General features: G+C 38.0%; 1 protein-coding gene across 1 annotated transcript; it reads left to right on the top strand.

The window, feature by feature from the left end:
• Nucleotides 1-776: 776 nt before the first annotated feature.
• On the top strand, nt 777-24,599 carry LOC134543332 (pro-resilin-like). Its single transcript, XM_063388405.1, has 6 exons — nt 777-782; nt 1,501-2,430; nt 4,493-5,967; nt 12,493-12,595; nt 21,777-22,151; nt 24,324-24,599. Exons 1-6 carry the CDS (start codon nt 777-779, stop codon nt 24,597-24,599), a joined length of 3,165 nt encoding a protein of 1,054 aa, XP_063244475.1.
• Nucleotides 24,600-25,246: the final 647 nt, after the last annotated feature.

Genomic DNA, 25,246 nt, shown 5'->3' with positions numbered 1-25,246 from the left:
TTTTCACTCTTCTAAAACCCCAGTTTAAAAACTTAATCAGAAATGAGAAGTACTTTTCGGCCATCAGTGAATTCTTAAAATGAGTTTTGTAAAAAGGCCCCACTCGGATATCTTGAGAAGTTTTGAAATCGCGTTGTATTTCCTGAAGCTCTGCGCACCGTGTGTGTGCCCGGACAGACGGCGGCCCTTCAAGTCTGCGACGTATCGGCATGGGCCAGCAACCGTGCACGAGTGTCTTTTTGACTCTCGCACCGAGTTGATCAGTTTCGGAGGAGTGCGTGGCACTGGATGCAGGGCGTTAGCAGAGTGTGGGTTGTTCGGCTGAGGAAGGGGGCGATGGTGGGAGGGTGCGCACCCATTCTCTTCCCGCTGCACGACTTAGCCGTCGGCCCCGTCGACGACGGCCGTAAAGTCGCGACGCCTCGTGCCGACCGCCATGACGGCGTCTCGTCCCCCGACATGGCCCCGGGGTGGTCTTTCAGCGGCGGGTTGTAAGTCATCGCGAGTTCTCCCCCCCTCCTTACCGACCAACTAGGTCCCATCCTCGGAAACTCCCAAAGGCTCGCAGGGCGAAGATGTTTTTATGATCTTCCGATCCTGCCGCCCACCTCTTCAGTGGAGACGACTGGCGTATAAAAGGGTAGTCGCTTGGTAGTGGGCATCATTCGGGCCAAACCTGAACAACAAATAACACACCATCACCGGAAAAAAAAAACATATCTGTTCACGAAATAATAGTTGTCATTTTATCTGGACAGTCTACTCCGAGAAAAAAAATGAAGGTAAATATGAAATACATTTACCTGCTAAATTCAAAACATGTATTTTCCCATAAAAATTTAATTTTATAATAAAAACATCGTTTGTGCAAAACGTAACTACTATCAAGCATTTACGGAAAATATATATACCTAGTAGCTAAAATATTTTAGAGTTCTTAAAAAAATATATATTTTATTCTGAAGCTTTTAAATTCATTGCCATGTTTAAAGTTTTCCACAATATAGGTACCTAAAGAAATAATATAAGTTATTGTCCCAGACAACTGTAAAAAAAATATCTACACGACAATAATTCTGATAAAACCAATGTCAAGTATTTCAGAAGGATAATTTTTTTGTTTATCGTGTATATTAATCTATAAAGTATGTAACGTTTCACATTACAAATGAGTATCTATAGCTTATTAAACAAAAATTTACTAAGCATTGCCCAAATTTTGCCATATTTTTTGCCCAAATTATTCTCAAGATTTGCTCAAGTTTACCCAAGTTTCGCCCTACCTCTGCCTAATTTAGGCTATTTGAAATTGCTGAAGCATCCATAAAACTACTTGATAAAAGTTTTACGTGATGCTCTTGAAAATCACTTTGAAATATAACAGAATTTGCTTCGACAGAATAGTCTTTTTTTTTTTTACCAAAATAAATTCTAAATGTACGCCCCTTACCTTGTTTGTTATGCAAGTGTAAGCAAGGCAGGCCATCCTTGTTCCCGCAGGTGTTCTTGTTGAGTGTTCTTGCGACGCTCTCCCACGGCCGAGCCGAGCCTCCTGCGGGCCCGCAGTACCTGCCGCCCCCAGCCACTGGCGGAGGTGGACAGCCGAGCTCTCACGGACCAGGCCATGGAGCCAGTGGCTTCGGGTACGGCGGTGCTCTTCCCAGCGCGTACGGAACACCAGCGTGGGCAAACAGTGACCCAAGTGGTGGCCGAAACGGTTTCAGCTGGAGCCCCTCGAGTACTTACAGTGTTCCGGGGGCTGGTGTAGGTGGGCCGAACGTCTTTGGAAATAAGCGTAATGGTGGCTTACCTCACGGCATTAATGATGTCCCAAGTGGAGGTGGCAATGGACTAGGAAGCGGCCAAACTCAGGCCTCGCCACCCAGCACCTACGGAGCACCAAGCAACTCTGGCAATGGGTTCGGTAACGGTGGAGCGCCTTCAAGCAAGTACGCAGCCCCGATTGTTGGTGGCAACGGATTTGGGATCGAGAAAAATGGAGGTTTACCATCCAGTGTCTATGGGACACCGAATGAAGGTAGCGATGGATTTGGAAGCAGCACTTACGGAGCACCAAGCAACTCTGGCAATGGGTTCGGGAACGGCGGAGCGCCTTCAAGCTCATACCTAGCTCCAAGTGGTGTCGGAAGCGTCAGCAGTACAGGCCCAGTATTCGACGGGGCGGTTCCTTCTCCCGCAAGCACCTATGGAGTCCCAAGCAGCGCTGGCGTTAATGGTTTCGGCAGTGGAATAAATGCCGGTGGCTCTGGTAACGGATTCAGCAGTTCTACGTTAAGTGTTTACGGTGCCCCAGGATCAAATGGTGAGATAGCTGTCAGTGGAGTACACCCCAGCGAAGGTCTTTCTGCGGCAGTGGATGGACGCAATGCGGGAGGCTACACCAATGGAGGAGCAGACGATGAGTCATCCGTAAGTACTTAAGTTATTTCATTAATCAAATTTAACTTAATATCTGAAATTTTGAGCCAAAACTTTTTGCGGCGATTTTGTTCTTTATTCTGTAACTCAACAGGGCGTTGTATTTTATATTTGAGCACTTCTTGATATTACTTCGGTAACTATTAAAGTTACCACTTATTTCCCACCTCCTATTATAGTAAAGGGCTTTTATACATATGTTATACTTAAATACGCTTAAAGGGTTAAAATAATCCAAGGATACCATATAATAATTTCGTTAAATATTATTGTAATTTGAAGAGTTCTAGGGCGGGTAATTCTTAATGTTGCAATGTAACTGTTCTATCTAAGACCCGATATATAGTTACCCGTGCAGTAAGACAAGGTACGGATCACAACTTAACCAGGGAAAATGGCTGCTGTTTTCCATTGAGCGTGGTTACAAAGCTAATGCCCTCGGTATCCCTTCCGTGGGACGTGAGTGTACTGCAACACCGCGGCTCCACTGTTTTATTCATGAACTAGTCGTGTGCCCGATGGGATATTTTGGAAAAGCCGCTTGTCTTTAGGTTTCCAAACCAGCATAACAGAGAAATGCAAGAACCTTACGCTGACAAACATGCTTTTTAGTAATATTTCTTCTTAATTTAGAAGAAGATACATGAAATGTGAAACGCCGCTCATTAAAGGCATATTATTTTTCAAAAGCATTTTAGAAGAAAAAAAGCATTTTAAATATTTTTTGTAATAAGAATATTTATTTACAGTTATTACTTCAATACCTTATTGCATACAGAGTGTTTCAACACATTTATCTCTGAAATCTCTTTTTTTTTTCTCGTCATGTTCTATGCGTATATCGAACTTTTATTTTCAGGTCGATCCCTGACATTTTCTGTTTGATAAATCAACCTATAAATTAGTCAAAACGTATTTTTATCAGGAACTTACTTTTGAAGTTCTTCAGGAGCCTAAATAGCAAATTTAATGTTACTTCAAAAATGACTAACTTCCCATACAAATTTTTGTCGCTTATTTTATTCCCGTAGGAGAAGAATTAAAAAAAAATGCTGACACTATTTACTTTTACATATAAACAGAAGCTTAAACACAAATTTACATATTTATAACTTTAGAATTTACGAACTTCCATACAAATTTAATCCCCTACTATACTTCGTAAGGAGATGTATTAAAAAAATTCCTCAATTATTGCTCACCTACGTTATATAAGGAACGCCTATGCAAGATTTAATGCTTATAGAAACACACCGGTTTAAGCTGTGCGTTGTCCGTCAGTCAGTGTTAGAATGTTATAGTGTCCTTTTCTACTGAACACGTTTTTTTAGCGTAACAATCCAGGCCAAGAATATAAAACTTAAAATAATTATTATAAGTTAAAAAGTTATTAAATCTCTTTTTTTAGTACTTTTCATCAACTGTAAGCGTAATTGTTATGAATATTAATGAATTTAATTTTTTCCTCATCTTCTACTTTGAAGTTTTTTAACAAAACAGTACGTGGCAGTACGTTCAGAGAGCATATTATATATTTTATCTCAGAGAATAATTCCTTCATTTCATATCCTATGAGACGTTATTGTTATTGACCTTCAAACTGAACAGTTCCTAAAACAAAGCTTGCCCGAGGTGGTAATGATATAGCTACACGAAACAAGGGTTGGAATTAAGGTAAGAAGATACCTGAACCACCAGGCCTGGCTATATTTAAATGTATGTTAATGTTTTTTTACTAATATTATTTTCTTTTTTTGACTGCATGAAGTCCACGAAAGTAAGCTCGATTACCTTCTATGTTTCTTTATCCTAAAAAAGGTCGAACTGTTAATTTTTTTTTCCTCCATAGATGATATATAATATACATTTAACTTTTTTTTTAATCCATGGTTCTTAAATAGACTTATCACTCTACGTAGAGTAAACAATTTAAATTCATAGAAACAAATGTTTGAATAAGGCCTTATCTAAATCACGAAAAAAGTGTGTGTGGTAAAAATGTCGGTGGTTTCTCAGAGACCAGGTGAAGTTGTGATGATGTGTTTGCCAGGAGCCGGCCGACTACCAGTTCTCGTACGGAGTGCAGGACGCCGAGTCGGGCAGCGAGTTCGGCCACCTGGAGAGCAGGCAGGGGGACGCCGCCTGGGGCTCGTACAACGTGCTGCTGCCCGACGGCCGCAAGCAGATCGTGGAGTACGAGGCCGACCAGGCGGGCTTCCGCCCCATGATCCGCTACGAGGAGCCCCTGGCCGGCTACCCAACAGCTAACAGCAATGGCCCGTACCCTTCAGGCAGCCTCGGAGCTAACGGCAATGGAAAGTACCCTTCAACAAGCTTAGGAACCAGCGGAAATGGCCCTTACTCTTCGGGCAGCCTAGGTGTCAGCGGCAATGGCGGGTACACTTCAGGCAGCCTGGGAGCCAGAAGCAATGGCGGGTACACTTCAGGTGGCCTGGCAGCTAACAGCAATGGCCCGTACCCTTCAGGCAGACTGGGAGCTAACGGCAATGGAAAGTACCCTTCAACAAGCCTAGGAACCAGCGCAAATGGCCCGTACTCTTCAGGCAGCCTGGGAGCCAGAAGCAATGGCGGGTACCCTTCAGGTGGCCTGGTAGCAAACAGCAATGGCCCGTACCCTTCAGGCAGCCTCGGAGCTAACGGCAATGGAAATTATGCTTCAGGCAGCATAGGAGTCAGCGGCAATGGCGGGTACTCTTCAGGCAGCCTGGCAGCTAACAGCAATGGCCCGTACCCTTCAGGCAGCCTGGGAGCTAACGGCAATGGCCCGTACCCTTCAGGCAGCCTGGGAGCTAACGGCAATGGAAAGTACCCTTCAGGCAGCCTGGGAGCCAGCAGCAATGGCGGGTACCATTCAGGTGGCCTGGTAGCAAACAGCAATGGCCCGTACCCTTCAGGCAGCCTCGGAGCTAACGGCAATGGAAATTATGCTTCAGGCAGCATAGGAGTCAGCGGCAATGGCGGGTACTCTTCAGGCAGCCTGGCAGCTAACAGCAATGGCCCATACCCTTCAGGCAGCCTGGGAGCTAACGGCAATGGAAAGTACCCTTCAGGCAGCCTGGGAGCCAGCAGCAATGGCGGGTACCCTTCAGGTAGCCTGGTAGTTAACAGCAATGGCCCGTACCCTTCAGGCAGCCTCGGACTTAACGGCAATGGAAATTATGCTTCAGGCAGCGTAGGAGTCAACGGCAATGGCGGGTACTCTTCAGGCAGCCTCGCAGCTAACAGCAATGGCCCGTACCCTTCAGGCAGCCTCGGACTTAACGGCAATGGAAATTATGCTTCAGGCAGCGTAGGAGTCAACGGCAATGGCGGGTACTCTTCAGGCAGCCTCGCAGCTAACAGCAATGGCCCGTACCCTTCAGGCAGCCTCGGAGCTAACGGAAATGGAAAGTACCCTTCAGCAAGCCTGGGAGTCAGCGGCAATGGCGCGTACCCTTCAGGTAGCCTAGTTGTTAACGGCAATGAGGGATACCCATCAGGCGGCCCAGAAGACAACGGCAACGTCAGGTACCCCACCCAGCCTCGTTGGGGGTAACTCATCCGGCAGCCACGGCGGGTATGCTAATGGCGGTGCAGGAGGCCGCGTAAGAAATTCTGTCTTCAAAACCAACGGATTTGTTATCCAAGACCGAGGGTTCGACTTCAGCAACGTTAATGGAAAGTATTCTTCGGCCACAGACTCAACCACTGGATACTCTTCCAGAGGCGCAGATATTGGTCAAAGCCTCCCTGGATATTGAATTTTATAACTTATAAGAGTCTCTATTAGAACAAAAATTTGTATGCTTGGCTTGGTCTACCTATGAAATGAGTAGATACTAGTGTAGTGACCAGTAGCTTTCTGAACTTAAATTAAACAACAGCGATTCTTACAGACATTCTCGCCGATATTTCATATTATGTAGCTAGATTTAGTAATGTATTTATTATAATCAAAACATATGGCTGTGTCGCATGTACGTTAATATTGCTCAACGTGTTATCTTGTATGCTGTGAATACAAAGTTGTGATGTGAGTGGATTCAGCTATTTATGAAAGTATTTTTTTCTTAAAAATGTTTATACATATCATTTATCTTTGCATTTTTAATGATATATTAAATCATGTATGTAAACATTGTCTGAAAATAAATGACAATTGATATCATGCTATCTCCATAGATTACACCAGAAATTAACCAATTTTTTTGTCAGTGTGAGTAAATATTCAATTTTTTCCCCAATCATAAATATTTTGCAATGCGATGTAGAGGAGAAAAGATTGAAATTTCATTAGGACGATCATAAATTTATATCTAAGGTCTCAAAATGCGACCACTTTACCAAACCATTGGCCCATGTATGTGGTTATGAGGAATGTCAATAACAAATAAACAAGCTAGCTTGTTTGCTTTGTGAATATGATAGCTGTAGGTCATATTATCAAAATAAATTATTTTTTATTACCTTTCTGTTTAATTGTTTCTACCAAAATAATAAATTTAATTATTTTTTGTTACTAACATTTTTGTCAATGTTTGTATCTAAGAAAATTGAAAATTTTTGGCCGTCAAATTCTAACGACACACATACTAAATTTCTTCGATGAAAACTATATATTTAATGCTGTTTAAGTTAATGCAACGTATGCATGTGTAATAATATTAACATCTTACAAAAAATATGGGTAAAAGCTTTCGACAGAATAGAGCTTAATAATTTTTTAGACACTAATATGAATTAACCCTCTCATGTTTTGACATAATCATTCTGAAGTGTTAAGTAACATTTTTGCCAATATGTTGGCTTAATACATTTAATGATTAATATCTATATTATTTGCATTCCCTTTTAATTATTTTTTAAAAAAATATCTCCCGTACTTTTATTGTTCATACGTAAAGTGTAAATCAGTTATATATATATATATATATATATATATATATATATATATATATATATATATATATGTGTGTGTGTGTGTGGTTAGTTCCATATATATATATATATATATATATATATATATATATATATATATATATATATGGAGCAAACCACAGCGTTGCTGAAATTTATAACATATTTGTCTCAGATCTGAATAATAAATTGTAGATACATGAATATACATCGCGAACTCAGCCATGTAAGTGCATCTCAGTCTTAATGTGCAATTAGCTTATGCTATTTACTGCAAGCGTCATGTTTCACTCACATCGTAACTTTTAATGCCCTAGACACGTTACAGCCGTAATTTTGTTTCTTATAATCAACGAAAAGTATAAATCGCCACCTTCCGTAGCCAAGGTGCACACTGGTTCTTTGTCATCAATCGCGTTTATTATTTTCTTCAGTATCAACCTTGATTAAAAAAATGAAAGTTATCGCATGTATAAATTAAAGGTTACATTATAGTTTAAAATATTAAAACTACGTGGCATGCTGTATTAAATCGGTACGTTTTTGTTATCCATTGCAGTATACACATTAAAAAGTAAATAGTTAACCCCATATTAACACACTGTGACAAAAAAGAACGTCGTGATATTGATAGTGATAATTTTTGACGTAAACACAATTCTAGAAAGGTAATAATTGTTAAAAATTTTCAAACAATTTATTTTCTACTAGCTATGGTACCCATTATCTCACCGATGGATAAAAATTTTTAACAAAGAAAGTTCTCTTTAAAGAATCAGTAAAAAAACTTTTATATAATTAATTAACTAGCTTTTGCCCGCGGCTTCGCTCGCGTTAAAAAGTTTTATTATTAATTTGGTATATTTTTTGCGGCTTTATTTATGTTTAGCGTATGTAAAAAACTAGGGCCTACAAAACTTCTTTGTACACAATATTCTTAACTAATCTATCATTAGGCGCTAAAACTATCAAGCTATTGCGTGAACTTACTTGTGAGCAAGCAACATAAAACTGTCCATGAGAGAAGCAATGTTCTCTCAAGTCAATACCCGCAAATTTGAGAGTTTGCCCCTGAGACTTGTTTATTGTCATGGCAAAGCAGACTTTTAGGGGAAACTGTAATCGTTTAAATTCGAAGGGGATATCATTAAGTGTTAATGGGTTTCGTGGTATAAATACAGTTTCCCCTTTCACACACCCAGTTAATATAGTGGCTTCCACTATATTGCGATGTAACGCTTTCACTTGCAGTCTCGTACCGTTACAAAGTTTTGGTGGTATTAAATTTCGCAACAACATAATTGGAACGGCCACACGCAGAATAAGCTTATGATAAAGCAAACCTGGCGGTTTCAATGAATTTAAAAATTCTACAGGGAAATTAGTAGCGTCGTCTGTATTAACCACAGTATCAATCGAAGTATAGACCTTTTCTTCGCCCTCAAACGACATGAGCAGGATATCGTTGATAGCTGCTGCTTGATCGTTCTTTGGAGTAAGTATGGCACGCTCAAATAACCATTCAATAGGCTTGTCATGTATATGAATAATGTCTGGATAAACTTTGACAACAATTCTTGAACCGTAGTAACAACTGTGCACAATTCTTCCGGGATGGTTATCATTCCATCAAACGATGGAAAATCACCATTACCGATTTTAAGAAGGAGATCTGAAAATCTACCAGCAGACTCATCCCCGTCCAAATGTACTCTCATATTTTTTAGAGAGCTTAAGAATATTAACCTGGGGCCACAAATTAGATTTCTTAATGCAAGACTTTACTTCGTCAGCTCTGGTTCCTTTTGGCACCACTGGTAGAGTCTGCCGAAAGTCTCCGGCCAGCAAAACTGTTACGCCACCCATTAATTTTGTATAACCCCTTATATCCCTTAGTGATCTGTTTAAGGCTTCAATACCACATTTATGAGCCATCGTTATTTCGTCCCACACGATTATTTTTGTACTCTTTAAAACTTCAGCAAAATTACTTCGTTTGGAGATGTTACAAATGGGTGTCTCGGCAGTGATTAAATTGAGTGGTAACTTAAAAGTAGCATGAGCAGTTCGACCACCTTCGAGTAATGTAGCAGCTATGCCGGACGACGCCACAGCCAGGGCAATGCCGTGAATACTTCTTACTTTCGCCAAAAGTAAATTCATAAGGAATGTTTTACCAGTTCCACCTGGAGCGTCTAAGAAGAATATTCGACCGTCATTTGCATCTACACTTGTGATAATTTTATTGTATACTTCCTGTTGCTCGTCATTCAAGGATGCTTCATTTTTTATAACTGCGTCTTCTAAGGCCACTGTATCGTAACTGGTCTCCTTCACGTACTCTCTATTTTCAAAATGTATTGATGTTATTGGCCGAGGTAATCCATACTCTTTAAGAGGACGGCCGCCTAATGATAATACGGCATCCTCTAATACCGACAGGCATTTGTTAAATATCAGGTCCGATGAGTGCTCTACATCCATGTCACCTTGCCTTTCCAGTTATTTTTTAAAGTCTTCAGAAAGGTATTCTTTGTATTTTTCCCAAAGACATAAGGGGTCGGAAACCTGGCAGAACAATAAAATGATAGCAAAAAGCTCTCGAATCGTATGCGGTGTTTGACAAAGTGCTGCCTCTTCAAGAGCTGAATCCGAATGCCGATCATCTTCGAGTAGACCTAGAGCCTTGCACGTAGATTGGAAAGTGGATGTAAGTGACCATCTACAGTTTTCAACACTTCAAATGAAATTGGGCCTCTGATCTCATGTAGAAGCATTCGAAGGTGGTAGCATTCTGTATTGTTTGGATGAACTGTATAAACCCTACCTATAACGTGTTCTTTTTAAACCCCTGACCATCCTTCAACATAACTCCTCTCTTCCTTCTCTGAAACGATCGCTTGTTCCAAACATAATATGCAAGGACTTCCGAGTAAAGCAATGTTTTTGCAAAGTCATCCACGTTACACAGATAGAAAAAGGAGAGTAGTGTAGTTTTAGGAGGACTACTCAATTTGTCGTACAAGTTCTGCTCATTAAAATAAATTATCTGTCCATTTTCTAAATGGACAACAAGGTGCACTACAGGAGGAAAACGCTCATGTATTGGGAATTTAAGGATTCGCCAAGCTGCGTCGACCACTTGCGTAGGTTGTAACTTCATCCTTCCCATCCTTCCCATTCTCTAAAGTAAACGTAGCCTGATCTGACCCTTTATTAACATATTTGTAAACGTATTTGATTGACTTCACTGAATGGCAATACTCTACGTTCACGTGAGCGTTAAATGTTCTTAATAGCACTGGGTTATAAGGAACCACCCAACGATTATCTATTGTAACACCCTTGATATTGACAGAGAATCCACCGTCATCCAGAGAACATCTCCTGTACTTCGGATAACCATCATTACCGGTTTGAGTTTCCTTAATAAGAGCCTTAGGATAACGTTTGCTGCACGAATTATCTTTCATGCATGGATAATTTCGGTTTAAACTTCCACAAGGTCCATGTATCATATTACTTTTAACAATTTCGTAAAGCTCAGGATCACGATCGGGGTTAGGTATTTCAGCACAAATAATATTGTCAATTTGATCTGGAGTGATGCGATGTTGAAGCCATAAAAGTATATGAATATGCGGAAGACCTCGCTTTTGCCATTCCTTCAAATACATATAGCATCTCACTTCACGGAATATTTTGCCTTTTATCAACAAATCCATGACCTTTTTTACCTTTTATCGAAAGACACGCGAAATAATATCGTATCGATCTTGAGATTTTTGTCCTGAAAGTAAGTACTCATTTATGTCACTCTAGCGTGGGTTACATGTAAAAGTAATAAAAAGGTCGGGACGACCGTAATGTCTAACATAGGTCATAGCGTCTTGTGTTTTTCATGCATGTATCTTGGTCCACCAGTAAAAGATGATGGAAGTACTACCATTTGTCCCAGCTGATTTGCTTCAGTATCTTGCCGTCCAATTGCATCTTTTAAATGAATATAATTATCTGCGCGCAATTTGGCTTGATTGTTTTTTATGTAGTTTAGTCTTTCAGTTTCTATTTTTGCGTATTCATCTACCAAATATTGACTAAAAAGAGCGCGATATTTAACCAAAAAGTTATCTTCTCCTTCTCTAATCATTATTCTGTATGAATAAAAACTTACAGCAGAGACTGTTTTTTTCAAGGGCAACTTAGTTGTGGGATCGCACTGTGGTATGTTGATTGAATAGCCATCATACCCCCAGCAAAACATCAACGGGTACTGCAGCGCGTCATAAGCTCGATGTATCTCACTAATACGCTGAAGTGAGTTACTTCGGCTTTCGAGGATAATGTCTCTTCGGTCAAAATGCTGATCTACCAATACAACAGCCACATCATTTGCCGTTGGTGCATTAAATCTGCCTCTGTGTTCTCTTTGTGGTTTTTTATCTGCATGTAATACGACCTTGAATGACTCTGAAGGCGATATTTTATCAATGGCTGATTTTAGATATTTTATGTATGGGTTCACCTCATGTAACATAAGCTATAATTGTTTGATTAAATCTGGTCTAAAATCAGGAAATTTAGAACATCGAATATTAGCTTCTCTATCATCTTCACCGACGAAATAAATTTGCAGAAACTGTGCATCCTGCCCAGGTTCCGGTAATAAACTTCCAATTAAATGATAGACTTGTCCTTGAAGTTTAAAAGTTGGCGAAAAACCGCCTTCTTTTATTTTTTTTCCACCAAAAGAAGTCATTTGAAAACAGGCATTATATTTTCGGATATTATCCATGAAGTGTACATGATTTGGGTGTAAATCATTAACCAGACTGTAAAGTGGTTCAGGCAGTTGTTTAAACGGCTCAAGTTGTACTTTACCGGCGCTACAACACATGCCAGGTGTCTCATCTTTCCACTTCAAGGCGTTACACCATTGACACTTGTATGTCATAGAACATAAGACTACACTGCTGTCAGTTCCATAAGCAATATCTGGGTCATACGCCAAACCCGAAAGCAACTTGCATCTCCATACACGCTGAATTGTATTTTCTCTATACCGTGACTGAATCACTCTATGCACATCGGTATTCCTGGCCTGATATAGTGCAGCAGATTGCCTATGTTTTTCAGGGTTTGCAGCCTGGTAGGTGGCGACAGATTGCCTGGGTTTTTCAGGGTGTGCAGCCTGGTAGGTGGCGACAGCTTGCCTGTGTTTTTCAGGGTGTGCAGCTTGGTAGGTGGCGACAGCTTCCCTCTGTACATCAGGTTTTTTTTCCCTTATATTCAGACACAGTTTTACGGTGGGATTCAGGTAGAGTCTATCCATATTTTTTTTGTGCATTTTTATTAGATTGTTTTGTGTGTAATTAGTAAACCTTGCCCTACGTTTGTTTTTATTTTTTTCTATTAATGTCACAATAAACTTTTTATTAAATTTTCATCATAATTTATTGAAGATACAATAGGTGAATGTTCACGCTCTAAAACAGGTATCTCCTGACAACCCTTATCAACTTTAAGTTGCGAAGGTGTATCAATTCCAAAATCATGTTCTTCTACAGCTACCTCCATACGACGCCGAGTAATTTTCTGTGCTGCTATGGGAAGATAGGCATCAAAATGCCCACTGGACAAATCTTGGCTGAATCGTAATCGCCTTACCGGATAGTCGTTAGATCCAGATTCCGTATATATGAGACCGTTTCTATAAACTTCAAACTTAAATGGGAATATTAAACCTGCGGCTATTAACTCACAAAATCCGCCATAAGTAGCATTTTTCATCATATCAGCAAAATATTAGTCAGATGTTACGTAGTTATCACCATTCCTGTCGTGGGTCATAATTGAAAACTTGCTCCAGTCATTAACCACATATCTGACAATTTCTGACCGCACCTCCATCGCTCTATCTTGTGTTCCGTACATTAAATAAGAGAGAGCACGAAACAAACATGCACCGTCACCAACAATAGGGATGACAGTACATTCTTCAACTTCTCCATTGACGTTCAGATTTTCTTTAGCCATTTTATAAAAGTCTTACCAACAAAACCTATACTTAAACCAAACGAAAACAAAACAAATGCCAAATACAAAGCAGAGTCTATAACCAAAACTACTAAACCGAAACAAAACAAATGCAATCCAAAATCGTCAAATATAGTCCACTAGATATATTATCTATGCACTATGCACAAGAATAGTTAATTCAAAGTTCACTCCAAAATAACTCAATGTAGATGGCGCTAGCATTCAGAAATTCGTATATTTTAAACTGACAAGTTACTAATCTTATATAGCCTGCATCTCAATATCCTTTCTTGGGGGATGCCTACGTCATAGTAGCTTTATGCATGCAAAGTCTCAGCCCGATCGGTTTAAAATTGACAAAGTTTCATACAAACTTTCATCCCCTATTTTATCCCCTTGGAGGTAGAATTAATCATAATCCTTTCTTAGCGGATGCCTACGTCATAACATCTACCTGCATGCCAAATTTCAGCCCGATCCGTTGAGTGGTTTGGGCTGTGCGTTGATAGATCACTATGTTAGTCAGTCAGTCACCTTTGAGTTATATATATTTAGATGTCCACTTTTAAATTAATTTTGTTTTATTATCTGGCCTTCGACATACAATTAACTTAACGGAAACTATTTTGATATCATGACCAAATATGATTAGATACATTAAAACTGGCTCCGCCTACCCGGGCACACATACGGTGTGCAGAGCTTGAGGAAAAACAACGCGATTTCAAAACTACTCTAGATATCCAAGTGGGGTGTGCTTACGAAAAGCATTTAAGAGTTCGTTGAGGGCCGAAAAGTACTTTGATTTTGGGTAAAGTTTTTAAAATGTATTTTTAGAAGAGTCAAAATGGCTAAAACGCATGTTTTCAAAGTACATTTTAGGCGTAAAACCACTGGTATAGATTCTTGAAAGAACTTAAGGGACTTGTATTACACCTGTATCTTCATTTATCCGCCATATAATGTTACGGTCACCGCTCAAATTTCACAGTTATCCTGTAACGACGAGAAGACTGCGCGCCAGTTCAGAGCCTTGCGCTTAGAGGCGATACAGCGCTAGAAGCACCGGCGAGCGTCACTCTTATCATCCCGCCTCACTAACACACATGCACCCCTGACGAGGCGGGCCCCTTAAGATCCCAAAATGATATTATGTTGCGAAGTACATTTATTTATTTATAAGATATACGTAACTCAACATTTTTCTAAAGTAAGTGTCCATCACATGTCGGCTCGCGCGGTGCAGTGCAGTGATGTTCTATTTATCTGTAATTTTTTGATCAGCATAAGCCAAGAAAACAGTCAGTATGGTTGTTTCTCTACAGTTTTACTGTCCGTCTGGAATAAGGTAGCGTAGCAGTGAAATCATTCTTCAAATCGGTGCAGTATTTTTAAATTTCACTTCTTACTAAAATAAACACTGTAACTATTTCTCTCTTCATAATATTATTATAATTTATAGATATGTAAAATTTACATTAACTAGGAACTGGAAAAATTCGTGGGTTCACTGACCTTCAAGATAGATTACACAGTCCTATGTATACTAAGGAAAAATAACGCCAGTTCACTAGCTACTGACTTGTGAGTCGTCTCAGATGGTTGGCCTGTTCTTTGGTTGAGGGTTTCTCACTGGCCAAGAGGAGTATAAATTAATAGCGATGCCATAAGAAAAGCAGCATAAATGCATATGTGTTTGAATTTTAACGAATCTCCAAATGAATTTGCCAAATTTTTCCAAACTCTTTAAGTATCATTTTTTTTTTTTTGGTTATATGATATTTAGGGCTGGGTAAATCGAATACTCAGATACTCAAATATCTTAAAATCCTTCTTATTCAGAGTATTGGATATTTGAAGAAAAATATTCGCAGGAAAATATTAGAGGAAATAGAATAAATCAAAAATTCATCACTGATAACCTCTGAAGTTTACTAAATAAATTTTCTTTATAAGTATAATGCTACCAGCCCCCAAGATATTTACTTTTAACGTGCAATTATATAAATAAAATCACTATATATATATAAAAATATATATATATATAAATATAAATATATATATATATATATATATATATATATATATATTTCCAAAACTTAGTTTGTGAAAAAAACTATTTAAAGATAGAATGTTTCAACACCATAGTTAATATTTTTTCATTTATTGTACATTATTTTATTTTTGATCCTTGGGACCTAGAATCGGATTGGAACGGTATATTCTAGGTACTCTCTGCAATTCAAATTCGAGATTCCGATTCGAGAAAATTGGGAACCGACCCCATCACTAATAACAATAAAATTTTATATTTTTATCGTTAAGTTCGTTATCTCCATCACACGTATAATGAACGAGAACAATTCTGAAAGTAATCACCACAGAGTACGAAATACGGAGAGAGCGCAAGAGGAAGACCAGTTACCGAGAGTTCATAGCGAGAACGGTAACCGAGAAAGACGATTACCTCACCGTCCCGGATGGAGTGGAGGCTCTGCTACTTCAAGGTCACTTAGCGGAATTATTCCCTTTTTTTTCTGACGGCGCACACCGTAGACGGCGAACGCGCTGCTATCAGAGTTGCGGTGAAACCCTAGAAAGTTCTGGTGGTACCAGGAATGCCAGTGGCTTTTTTTTCCCACGAGAACTTATTCACTTTCGTTAAATGAAAATATAATCTGAAGGAATAATGGAACGTAACCAAAGAAACAATATTGTGTGCATATATTTCAGCTCCATTTTACTTATACGCTCATAAATGTCTGCCTGTCACGCGAACGAATGCGTAAAATATCATTGGCACATCCAGAGGCGGCTCCAGAGTAGAAGAAGCTAGGCAATCGCCCAGAACCCGGGCTACAGCTTTTCATTTTTTTTGTCTAGTGTACCGCTAAAATAAAAAAATATATGGACATTTATGGAAAAAAAGGCAAATAAAATATTAATTTTCTTGTAACTTAATGTGCTGGTCAACACCCATTATTCAACTCGTGATTCCGTATTAGAAAAACCTTTTCAAAGATTTTGTTGCCACGTATGATTGTGTGATTATGCCAGAAATTTGATCTTAATCATTTATAAAACTGATCCGAAATAATAATTCATCCGGAAAGAAAATTAAAAAATATCCTAAGACAAATATTCCAATACGTTCTTCATAATTTAGGTTCAATAATGGGTTAAAAATGATTCAAAAAGTACATTTTTCAAATTTTCCAGGGAGGGCCTACAAAAAAGTTAAATAGCCCAGAGCCCCACAAGTCTAGGGCAATTTTCTGGTCCCTGTTTCTTACACTGCTATAAAGAATATCAAATTTATGTAATTTTTTCAACGAGTAATGGACTTAAATAAACGAGAGGCTCTGCGTAGACACCCATAACTGTATCTTCGTAATAACTACGCTGGCGCTGGATTGCTTCTTCCGTTCACTGCGTTCCGTTGCAACCAGATAAAACCGGTGCGAAAAGTCACAGTTCTCGGTACCAGCACAAACCGCGAGCGAATCATTTCTAAAAGTTACCAGGATGTGGTAATGCAATTTATTACATAACGTATACCAGAATCATTTCCCGTAATTAATGTACTTATTTCATAAAAGTAATTCAAGTTCATAACACCTACGACAAAAACCATTAAAGAAAATATTGGCAGAAACTTTAAAATTATTATTTTTTTCTCAAACTGCACTCGTTTATGAAACACCAATAACGTTTATGTACTTGGATGGAAGTACCGCTTCACTTGTGAGCAACTGCAGGCTGACATGATGCTCCTCTCGACAGAATGATGTGGATTCGAGGAATATCCCGAAAAATCCACAAGTTAGTTAGTCATGCGTTTATTGTTGGCCATTGAGCGTTGTGCATTTTAAAAATTATATTCTGATTTTATACGCTAAATATAGATAAAGCTCATTTTTAAAATAGATTTCTCAAATCAATGGAAACCAAAAGGGATGGGAAAAAAATGTAAACGGAGGTAGTAAAACATGCATTGGAATATGGTTGGTTGAGTTCCTGTTTAAAATAAGTATACCCATTATTTAATGCAGTCTCCGAAAAAATAACAATTGTTTGTCATGTCAATTTTCTAGTTTTCGTGAAAGGAGGCGTACGTATAAAAATTACTTTGGTACTTAACGATCTAAATTTTTAATATATAGTAATTTCATTGGAAAATTACAGCGCTATAGGAATAAAATCAACGATGGTTAAAACTGCTGGTATGTTGTCTCATACGGCATATTGTTCTAAGTGGTTTAACACATACCTTAAAAAAATCACTGCATGTGAAATAAGTTAAAAGAAGAATGCTGATTCAAGGGACGTGAGAATTTTCTTAAATAGTGGTGTGTAAATCAAATCTGGTATTATAAGTTCGCGCACTGAGCACTTATGTACGTACCAGGCATCTCCAGGTGCAATCATCTGCTACACTAGATGTGGGCGCACTTGAATTACCCCCATACAGCGAGCGTAATTTTTATGATTCACGTGGTTTGCCTTATTTAGAGGCGACCCCGAACCAGTAAGGGAATAATCACATCATGTTCGTACTTTCAAATAAGCCCAAATCCAGATTCATGTAATATTTTCAAAAAGTCGTTCGCTTGTTTTTCACGAATATTAACATCATCAAATATACAAATTGGAAATTGGAAAAATTAATCAAATTTGTAGTTCTTGTTTCGCGTGGCTTTACGTTTAAACCAGTTCGACGCTAATGGGTAAAATTAAGTTAAACTTTTTTTTTACGGTTTTGTTTCAGCTAGCGTAATCTGAGTACATTATAGTATATTCAATTTGATTCAGACAGAAGAAACATCAGAAAAACAATAAAAACGCAAAGTTTTCAGTGTAGTATTTAAATAATAACCAAGTCAAGTATTAGCGAGCATACTTATAATAATTTTCTTGTAAAACTTAAAGTTGCTTTGTTCGACATTGGGTGATTGTTAAAAATAGAATATATACATACATATATATATATATATATATATATATATATACACACACTTACGTCTGAGGTGAAAATTTTAAATTACTAGATATCAGTGGAAATAAATAAAGAATAAATTGAAAACTTTAATATTTATAACAAATTTTAATTGATCGTTTAACGTAAATATAATACATATAAGCTAATGCTTAATCTGTAATTGTAATAAAAAAAATATTGAGAAAAACGAGTGAATCTTATTTTGTTGTAGTATTATTATTTAAAGAGTCATTTTCCTGGAGCCATTGTGCAAACGTGAAGATTTTTTTTAACAAAACCTTTGGTTATTATCACAAGTAGTTATTAAGCGCTATTAATTGCGTGGCATTTGAAAAGGGAAAAAGGCAATTTCACCGCTTTTCTTTCAACTTTTAAATCTTCTTCGGCACTATCCAAAGAGCGGAAATGAAAATAATCCTCAAACAATGTAAATACCGACAATTATGTAAATGTAATGAAACGTGGTCTAATAGATTGTTGCGAAGTGGGAGTGCTATATTGCACGAAATACGGCAGTGAGATCGTATATAAACCACAGGGAACAGGTTGTACATCAACAGTGGTTCCTGACTCACAAACAACACTCAACGTCAGATTCTTTAAAATGAAGGTAAACAATCTTATTCAGCAGAACTAATTTTCAATCTTTTTATTATTATTTTCGTGGAATCTATTTAAAAAAACTCTAACACTGAGCTGGAGATTTTAAATTTGGAGGAAATATTTATTGAGTACTCTAGGGGTATTTAAGGAAGGATTTTTTTTTGAAATTACATCCCTTAAGGGGTAATAAAAATTGGTAAATTATGTTTAAAGTGAAATACCACTCGATGACTCACTCTTCACCAATTCTCAGACACTAGAAGACACATAGATATCCGCTAAGAAAGGATTTTATGAAAATCAGCCTCCAAGAAGGATTGCGGGGACTTAAAAACAAAAATTCTTTTATTTTTCAATGCTATTGCATTTTTGGTGCTGTCTTCGTCTCCATGGCAACGTCTATCGTATTGTTGATGACTTCTCCTGACGACGTATTTTACATTTTAATTCTTTACTCACTTTCAGATCTTAATCAGCAACCAAGGCTCAGAATCAGGCCAAGGATCAGAATTTCCCGTCTTTCAAGTAAACGTCCTACAGACTTGACCTAATGTGTAAATTACAGGTAGACCCGGAAGCGATATTAAAGGAAGTAGCTTTAATATTTTCAGATTGTTGATTTTTGTGGGCCAAAAATTACCGTAGTTCGGTACTTGTTATATGGTGGTATATCGACCAATTCTTAAGCCTTGCTATTCGAGAATTTATCGGTTCCGATTTAAATATGGGTTGTGTGATAATTACTATCTGCCTTGTGGGATTTCATTGTTCGTGTCTGTCAGCCTAGTGGGATGTCACGGTTTAACGTAAGGAAATTTTTCGCGCAATCATGGAACGTAATTTTAAATGCAGCACTTAGATGTAACAGTATTGGCATGATTCTTTAAGGAAAAAAGAGAGTACGTGGAGAAAATCCCCAGATCACTGCATCAATCTGTAGCTATTACTAAAAATGTATCCATTCCTCGAATAAACATTATTGGTATATATTGAAAAACAGACATAACTTTCATAAAACTTATTTAATACAGAAATTAATTGTTCTAGGCGTTTGTGTGCAAGCTGAAAATTTTAAATCTCCTATGTTTATTCGGAAATAAAATTGTCATATTCGGATAACAAGTGCATATCTGTGAAGAATATTAATGTCCAAGTTCTTTGTCTTCTGCTATTTTACTACAGAATCAGCATAAGATTTATTTTATAAAATTATTAATTTAATTTTTCTGAAATTTATTTCATTACTTATATTTTGACCTTTTTTCTTGGAGCATGTAACAGTAAAAAGATAATGAAAATTATTTTTCCAAATGTCGAGTTTTACAGGTAGGTATGAAATAATAGTGAGGCTGATAAGACACTCCACACAATAATGATTAGCCAGAGTCTCGTTTTTTTATGTTTTCAGCACAATAACGTTCAACTTTATGATAACGGTACGTAACCATGTGGAAATAAGTTCTCATCTGTCGCAAATCCAACACTTGGCGGAAGTTAGAAACGTTCTCTTCTTAATCGCATCTGATCTCTTTGCTGTTGAGAAACTTATTTAATTTTTCTTCACCAAGTGTTGACAACCCATATTTAGCGTCTCTTATTATGGGGGTCACGTTTTCAGTAAGATTTATCTTGCCCAGTCATGCTCATATAAAACATATTTGAACGTATGTTTAACCTTCTCAGTTATACACAGGAAAGCATCAAGAAACCAGGATTTCCAAGGTTGTTTAATTTAACGAATATTTTGATAAAAATTTGATTTTTATCAAATAATATGCTGCAGTTCAAAGGTAAGTACGAAAATGATATATTCGTACGAATAGTAATGAATGCAACTATGATCGTAACAGTGTGAAATATTTTTGCGGATTGTTTTTTGTTATGTTTGGTTACAAATTTTTCTCTAAGTTTAAACGAAATTATTCTCAATTTTTTTTGGTATCATTTGACGTTACCGAAAGGTACCTGTTTTATAATCGCGGGTTTGGGGGTGGGGGGATAATTTTATCAGCGAGAGACTACAGCTGCTGTTAACTCTTACGTACACCATTTAACAAATAATAACTTTAATAGCTGTACCAATCCATCCACTGTTATTGCACTGTTGAGCAAAACATTGTAATACATCATCTGAAATGAAAGGATTAGGGCATTATTAAAAACTAAAAATATTGGTAATACCAAAAATTAAAATTATATATCTCAACAACGTCACGCACCTAATCTTAAAAGGTATTTAAAAACAAAAATAATTACTATGCGTAGATGATACGCCAGCAAATCTTTATCGGTATGTTTATCTAAGTAGGGTATACATTTGTTGTTTCCAAATGTTTGAGTTTTTTTACGACTCGTTTACTCCAAACTATTTTGGAACACCCACAGTGTGTTTTTAAGGGTAATTAAAACATATCGAATGTTTGGTATTATGCAAGCAGGGAAACTGACAAAATTTAAAAAAAAAAAATAATATAATTGGGAATATATTTAAGTTGATGACTCCAATTAATATGGTTAGTTTTTGTTTCGTGCTAATCCAATTAACAGCTGGAATAATAATGAAATTTTTTTATTACAGCAGCGCCAACAGCTCCTCACGATCGATGTACAAACAAAAATTCCCCAGGCGGACGTAAATTTTAATTTTGCATTACGGGTAAATTATACAAAATGAGGAGAACAGTATATATCACATAGGGCATGATAATATACAGTAATAAACAGTACAGAGATTTTGTAGGAACTTTCAAAGTTAATGATTGTCTAAATGTGTTACCAGTCAGTTATCCTCATGGTCGCCGGCGTGGTGGTCTCTGTGGCCTCCCAGAACAGCTACCTGCCGCCGAACAGGGACGGTGGCGGTGGCGGTGGGGGCGGTGGGGGCGGTGTGGGTGGTAGCTACCTGCCCCCGAGCAGTGACGTCGGAGGAAACGGCGGTGGTGGTGCCGGCGGCGGGAGCCAGCTGCCCCCGAGCAGAGATGTGGGCGCTGGGGGCGGCGGTGGAAACGGCGGCGGCGGTGGAAACGGAGGCAGCAGAAGCTACCTGCCGCCGAACGGCGGCGGGGGCGGTGGAGGTTACCCTAAAGGAAACGGTGGCGGCGGCGGAGGCGGAGGCGGCGGCGGCGGCTACGGGGCGCAAGCAGATGAGAACAACGTAAGCATTGGCTACCAAAGTCTCCTAGGTTAGATCCCTTAGAGAAGCATCGCGTTGATTGCGTTTACTTACGTCGCAGCCCAGCCTATGTGAGTAGAAGTTAGGAATCTTAAGAGAGATCACCGGTGAAACTCGTTCTACGGTGGCTTTCTGTTCTGGGGATAGGCTTATTGGAACATGTGAGATGTATGTTGGTTCCTCGATTTATTTGTCTGATGGACATCGCGTAGCGTGACTCGACTGACAATGCTTTGCTAGATATGCCTAAATATACAGTGAAATAACGAACAACGTAGTTTAACGGTCATATTATAAAAACTTAAATCCATGGTGTAATGGAAACGTGATGTTCAGGACAAAAATCTGTTCAAAAAAAATGTTATGACGGTTGTATCCTACCCTTTCGATATGTTGGTAAGGTGGTACTGAGAGCGAGACGTTATTTTTAAACGCAATGTCTGAAGAAAAAAAACCTTGCCTTCTTTTATGTTTTATGGGGTGATAGTTCAAATTAAATTACATATATTGGTTTCAATTGAACTGAATAATTGTATTTATAAATTTAAAACATTATCAATTTGATGTAAACTTTCAGCTATTAAAATACACATCTTCAATTACGTATGTCAAAAGAAATTGATAACTTGAAATGTGTACTTGAAATTGCATTCAGTAAATTGTGACTACTGTATATATTTAATATTTATGCTGTTTGCCGTTAAAGTGCGAATTGCATACGTAATGGCAATCATCAACACTAACAGACGGCCAGAGTTTTACTTATATTCAAGGAAAGATATATTTTTGAAAGTAATTATAAAATTCACACTTAGATTACATCACCTGTTCTGACACCTGTTTTTACGATTTTACCCAATTCAAACCAATTTTACTAATAACGAGCACTTAATTTTTTTAACTTGTCAAAATATAACTTTTGTTTCATCTCCAAACGCTGCTCAATTATTATTTTTTTATGTTTTAATATTTCTCCTAGAGTATCAATAAATTTCGCAAATATCTTGTAACTTAAGAATTTTCCTTAGATAAAAAGATGAAATACATTTTCACAAATAATTAAGAATGTTTACAGTCATTTTTAGCTTTTTGTTTCTGAAGACCACTATTGTCCAAACGCTGAAAATACAAGGGTCATAGTATGATCCAAACTTTCAACAAGACCAAAATTTATGAGCACTTAGTTTGTACCAAGTGGTTTGAGTCCACTACAATTTTAGGGGTCCTTTTCATTCAATTGTGCATAACTGAGTAATGAAAAACTATTCCGCTACCGTGTATCATTTGTGAGCCAAAATATAAGTTTTTTTCTGTAGGAAAGTGACCTAGCAAAATTGAGGTTGATTGACCAATGTGTTACAGCTGTGTTGAAGGAAATGAGTTCATCTATGTATAAGTTGAATTCGCAGTAACCATTTTAACGGTATAATTTACCTACTAAGTTTCTTTGTATCTCCTGAAAGTATTTAGAGGCAATATTACTTACGAGACCCTCAGAAGGAGACTACTACTCTGAAGATGGCGACTGCAATTTAAAGAGAAGGTCTTGTGGTTCGGAGACGCATGGCCTGTATTTATTTTTACTTGGACATATTGAATACTTAGTACAGACAAAGAAGACCTCGTGGTTTGGAGACGCTTGTCCTACATGCTTGTAGTTGGTAGTCCAGCAGTCATAAGGTGTACTGAATACTGCCTCGGTGGTAGGCATAGTGTATCGAGTAACATTTTTATTCAACCAGTAGGTGTTTGTATAGGGTCCTTGTTCATAGAGATAAAGATTATTACTATCGTCAAAACTTCATGGGAAAAATAAATTTAATAATTGATTTAAGGCTTCAATTATTTCAATCACGGACAAAGTTTTAAAACAAGTACTGAAATAAGTCGAACTAACAAATATTTGAATTGTTTATCAATTATTTTCAATATATATATTTATTTTAATATGCAGGTTAATAATTACAGATTTTCAATATGACGGACAGAGTGACATCAGTGAGTAACTGGAGGTAAGAAGATCGGGAATTTAAACTTTTTAAGGAAATTTCATCATGTTAAATTAAATAACTTAAATTATGTGGTTAGAAAACATAAGCAAAGTATGGGCACGAAATCCTAATATCCTTACTAAAAAACTATTGTTTTGTCCAGGGCCCGGCGAAGTACGAGTTCTCGTACGAGGTGAAGGACCCGCCGTCGGGCAACGACTTCGGCCACATGGAGATGCGCGACGGAGACGTCGCCAAGGGCTCGTACCACGTGATGCTGCCCGACGGCCGCAACGAGGTCGTCAACTACATCGCGGACCAGGGAGGGTACCAGCCCCAGGTCATGTTCCAGGGCGAGGCCAAGTACGGGCCGCCCGCCGGTGGGCCGCTAGCCGGCGGGCCGCTGGCCGACACCGGGGCGGGCGGGTACAGATACTAGCGGTACCCGTACAGATACTACTAGCCTCCGCCCGACACTCGTCGCAGCCCCTGCTGAAGTCGACGAGTGAAAATAATGCATTCGACTGATGCCGTGCGACGATCCGTCGTTTGGTAGTAGTTGACCTGATATACCATTTTCAATGAGGGACACTGTGTGAAACTAAGACTGAAATAAATGTTGTCAAAGAAAAATAAACTGATTTTGTTTTTCAGTTGTAAAAGTGTGTGTTGTGAAATAAGAACAAATACCTTCGGAATACCATTGAAGAACGTTTATTGCTGGTACTTGCTATAAATATTGACCACCAATACAAATCTTTATATTATATTAATTACAGTAGAATTTTCGCATTCGAGGCCACTCTAGGACTTTTTGATATCTTTATGATCAAAGAAGTAAATATAAGCTTTTAAAATTGAATATTTTTTTATAATTAGTCATCCGGTTTTCCACTAAAATAGCATATCACTTTATTAACGTTATGTTTTTGATTAATTGATTAATGAAGAGTCTTGCCCTCACAATAAGCTCTAAAAAAAATAATGTTTCCAGGATTACATTTTTTTCCAATTTCTGTTAATAATTTAATAATTTCTTTTTATATTGTTCAGTTAAGCATTTCTGTCTTGAAGAAATAATAATAT

Source organism: Bacillus rossius, chromosome 1 (genome assembly GCF_032445375.1).
Source record: "Bacillus rossius redtenbacheri isolate Brsri chromosome 1, Brsri_v3, whole genome shotgun sequence".
Taxonomy (NCBI): Eukaryota; Metazoa; Arthropoda; class Insecta; order Phasmatodea; family Bacillidae; genus Bacillus; species Bacillus rossius.
Note: the sequence above shows the minus strand (reverse complement) of the source record. Positions and strands in the feature narration are given on the sequence as shown.

Coding starts and splice junctions, on each gene's coding strand:
- LOC134543332 (XM_063388405.1), top strand. Junction 12,596..21,776: donor TTTTCAGGGTGTGCAGCTTG/GTAGGTGGCGAC, acceptor ATGTGTTACCAG/TCAGTTATCCTCATGGTCGC. Junction 22,152..24,323: donor CGCAAGCAGATGAGAACAAC/GTAAGCATTGGC, acceptor TGTTTTGTCCAG/GGCCCGGCGAAGTACGAGTT.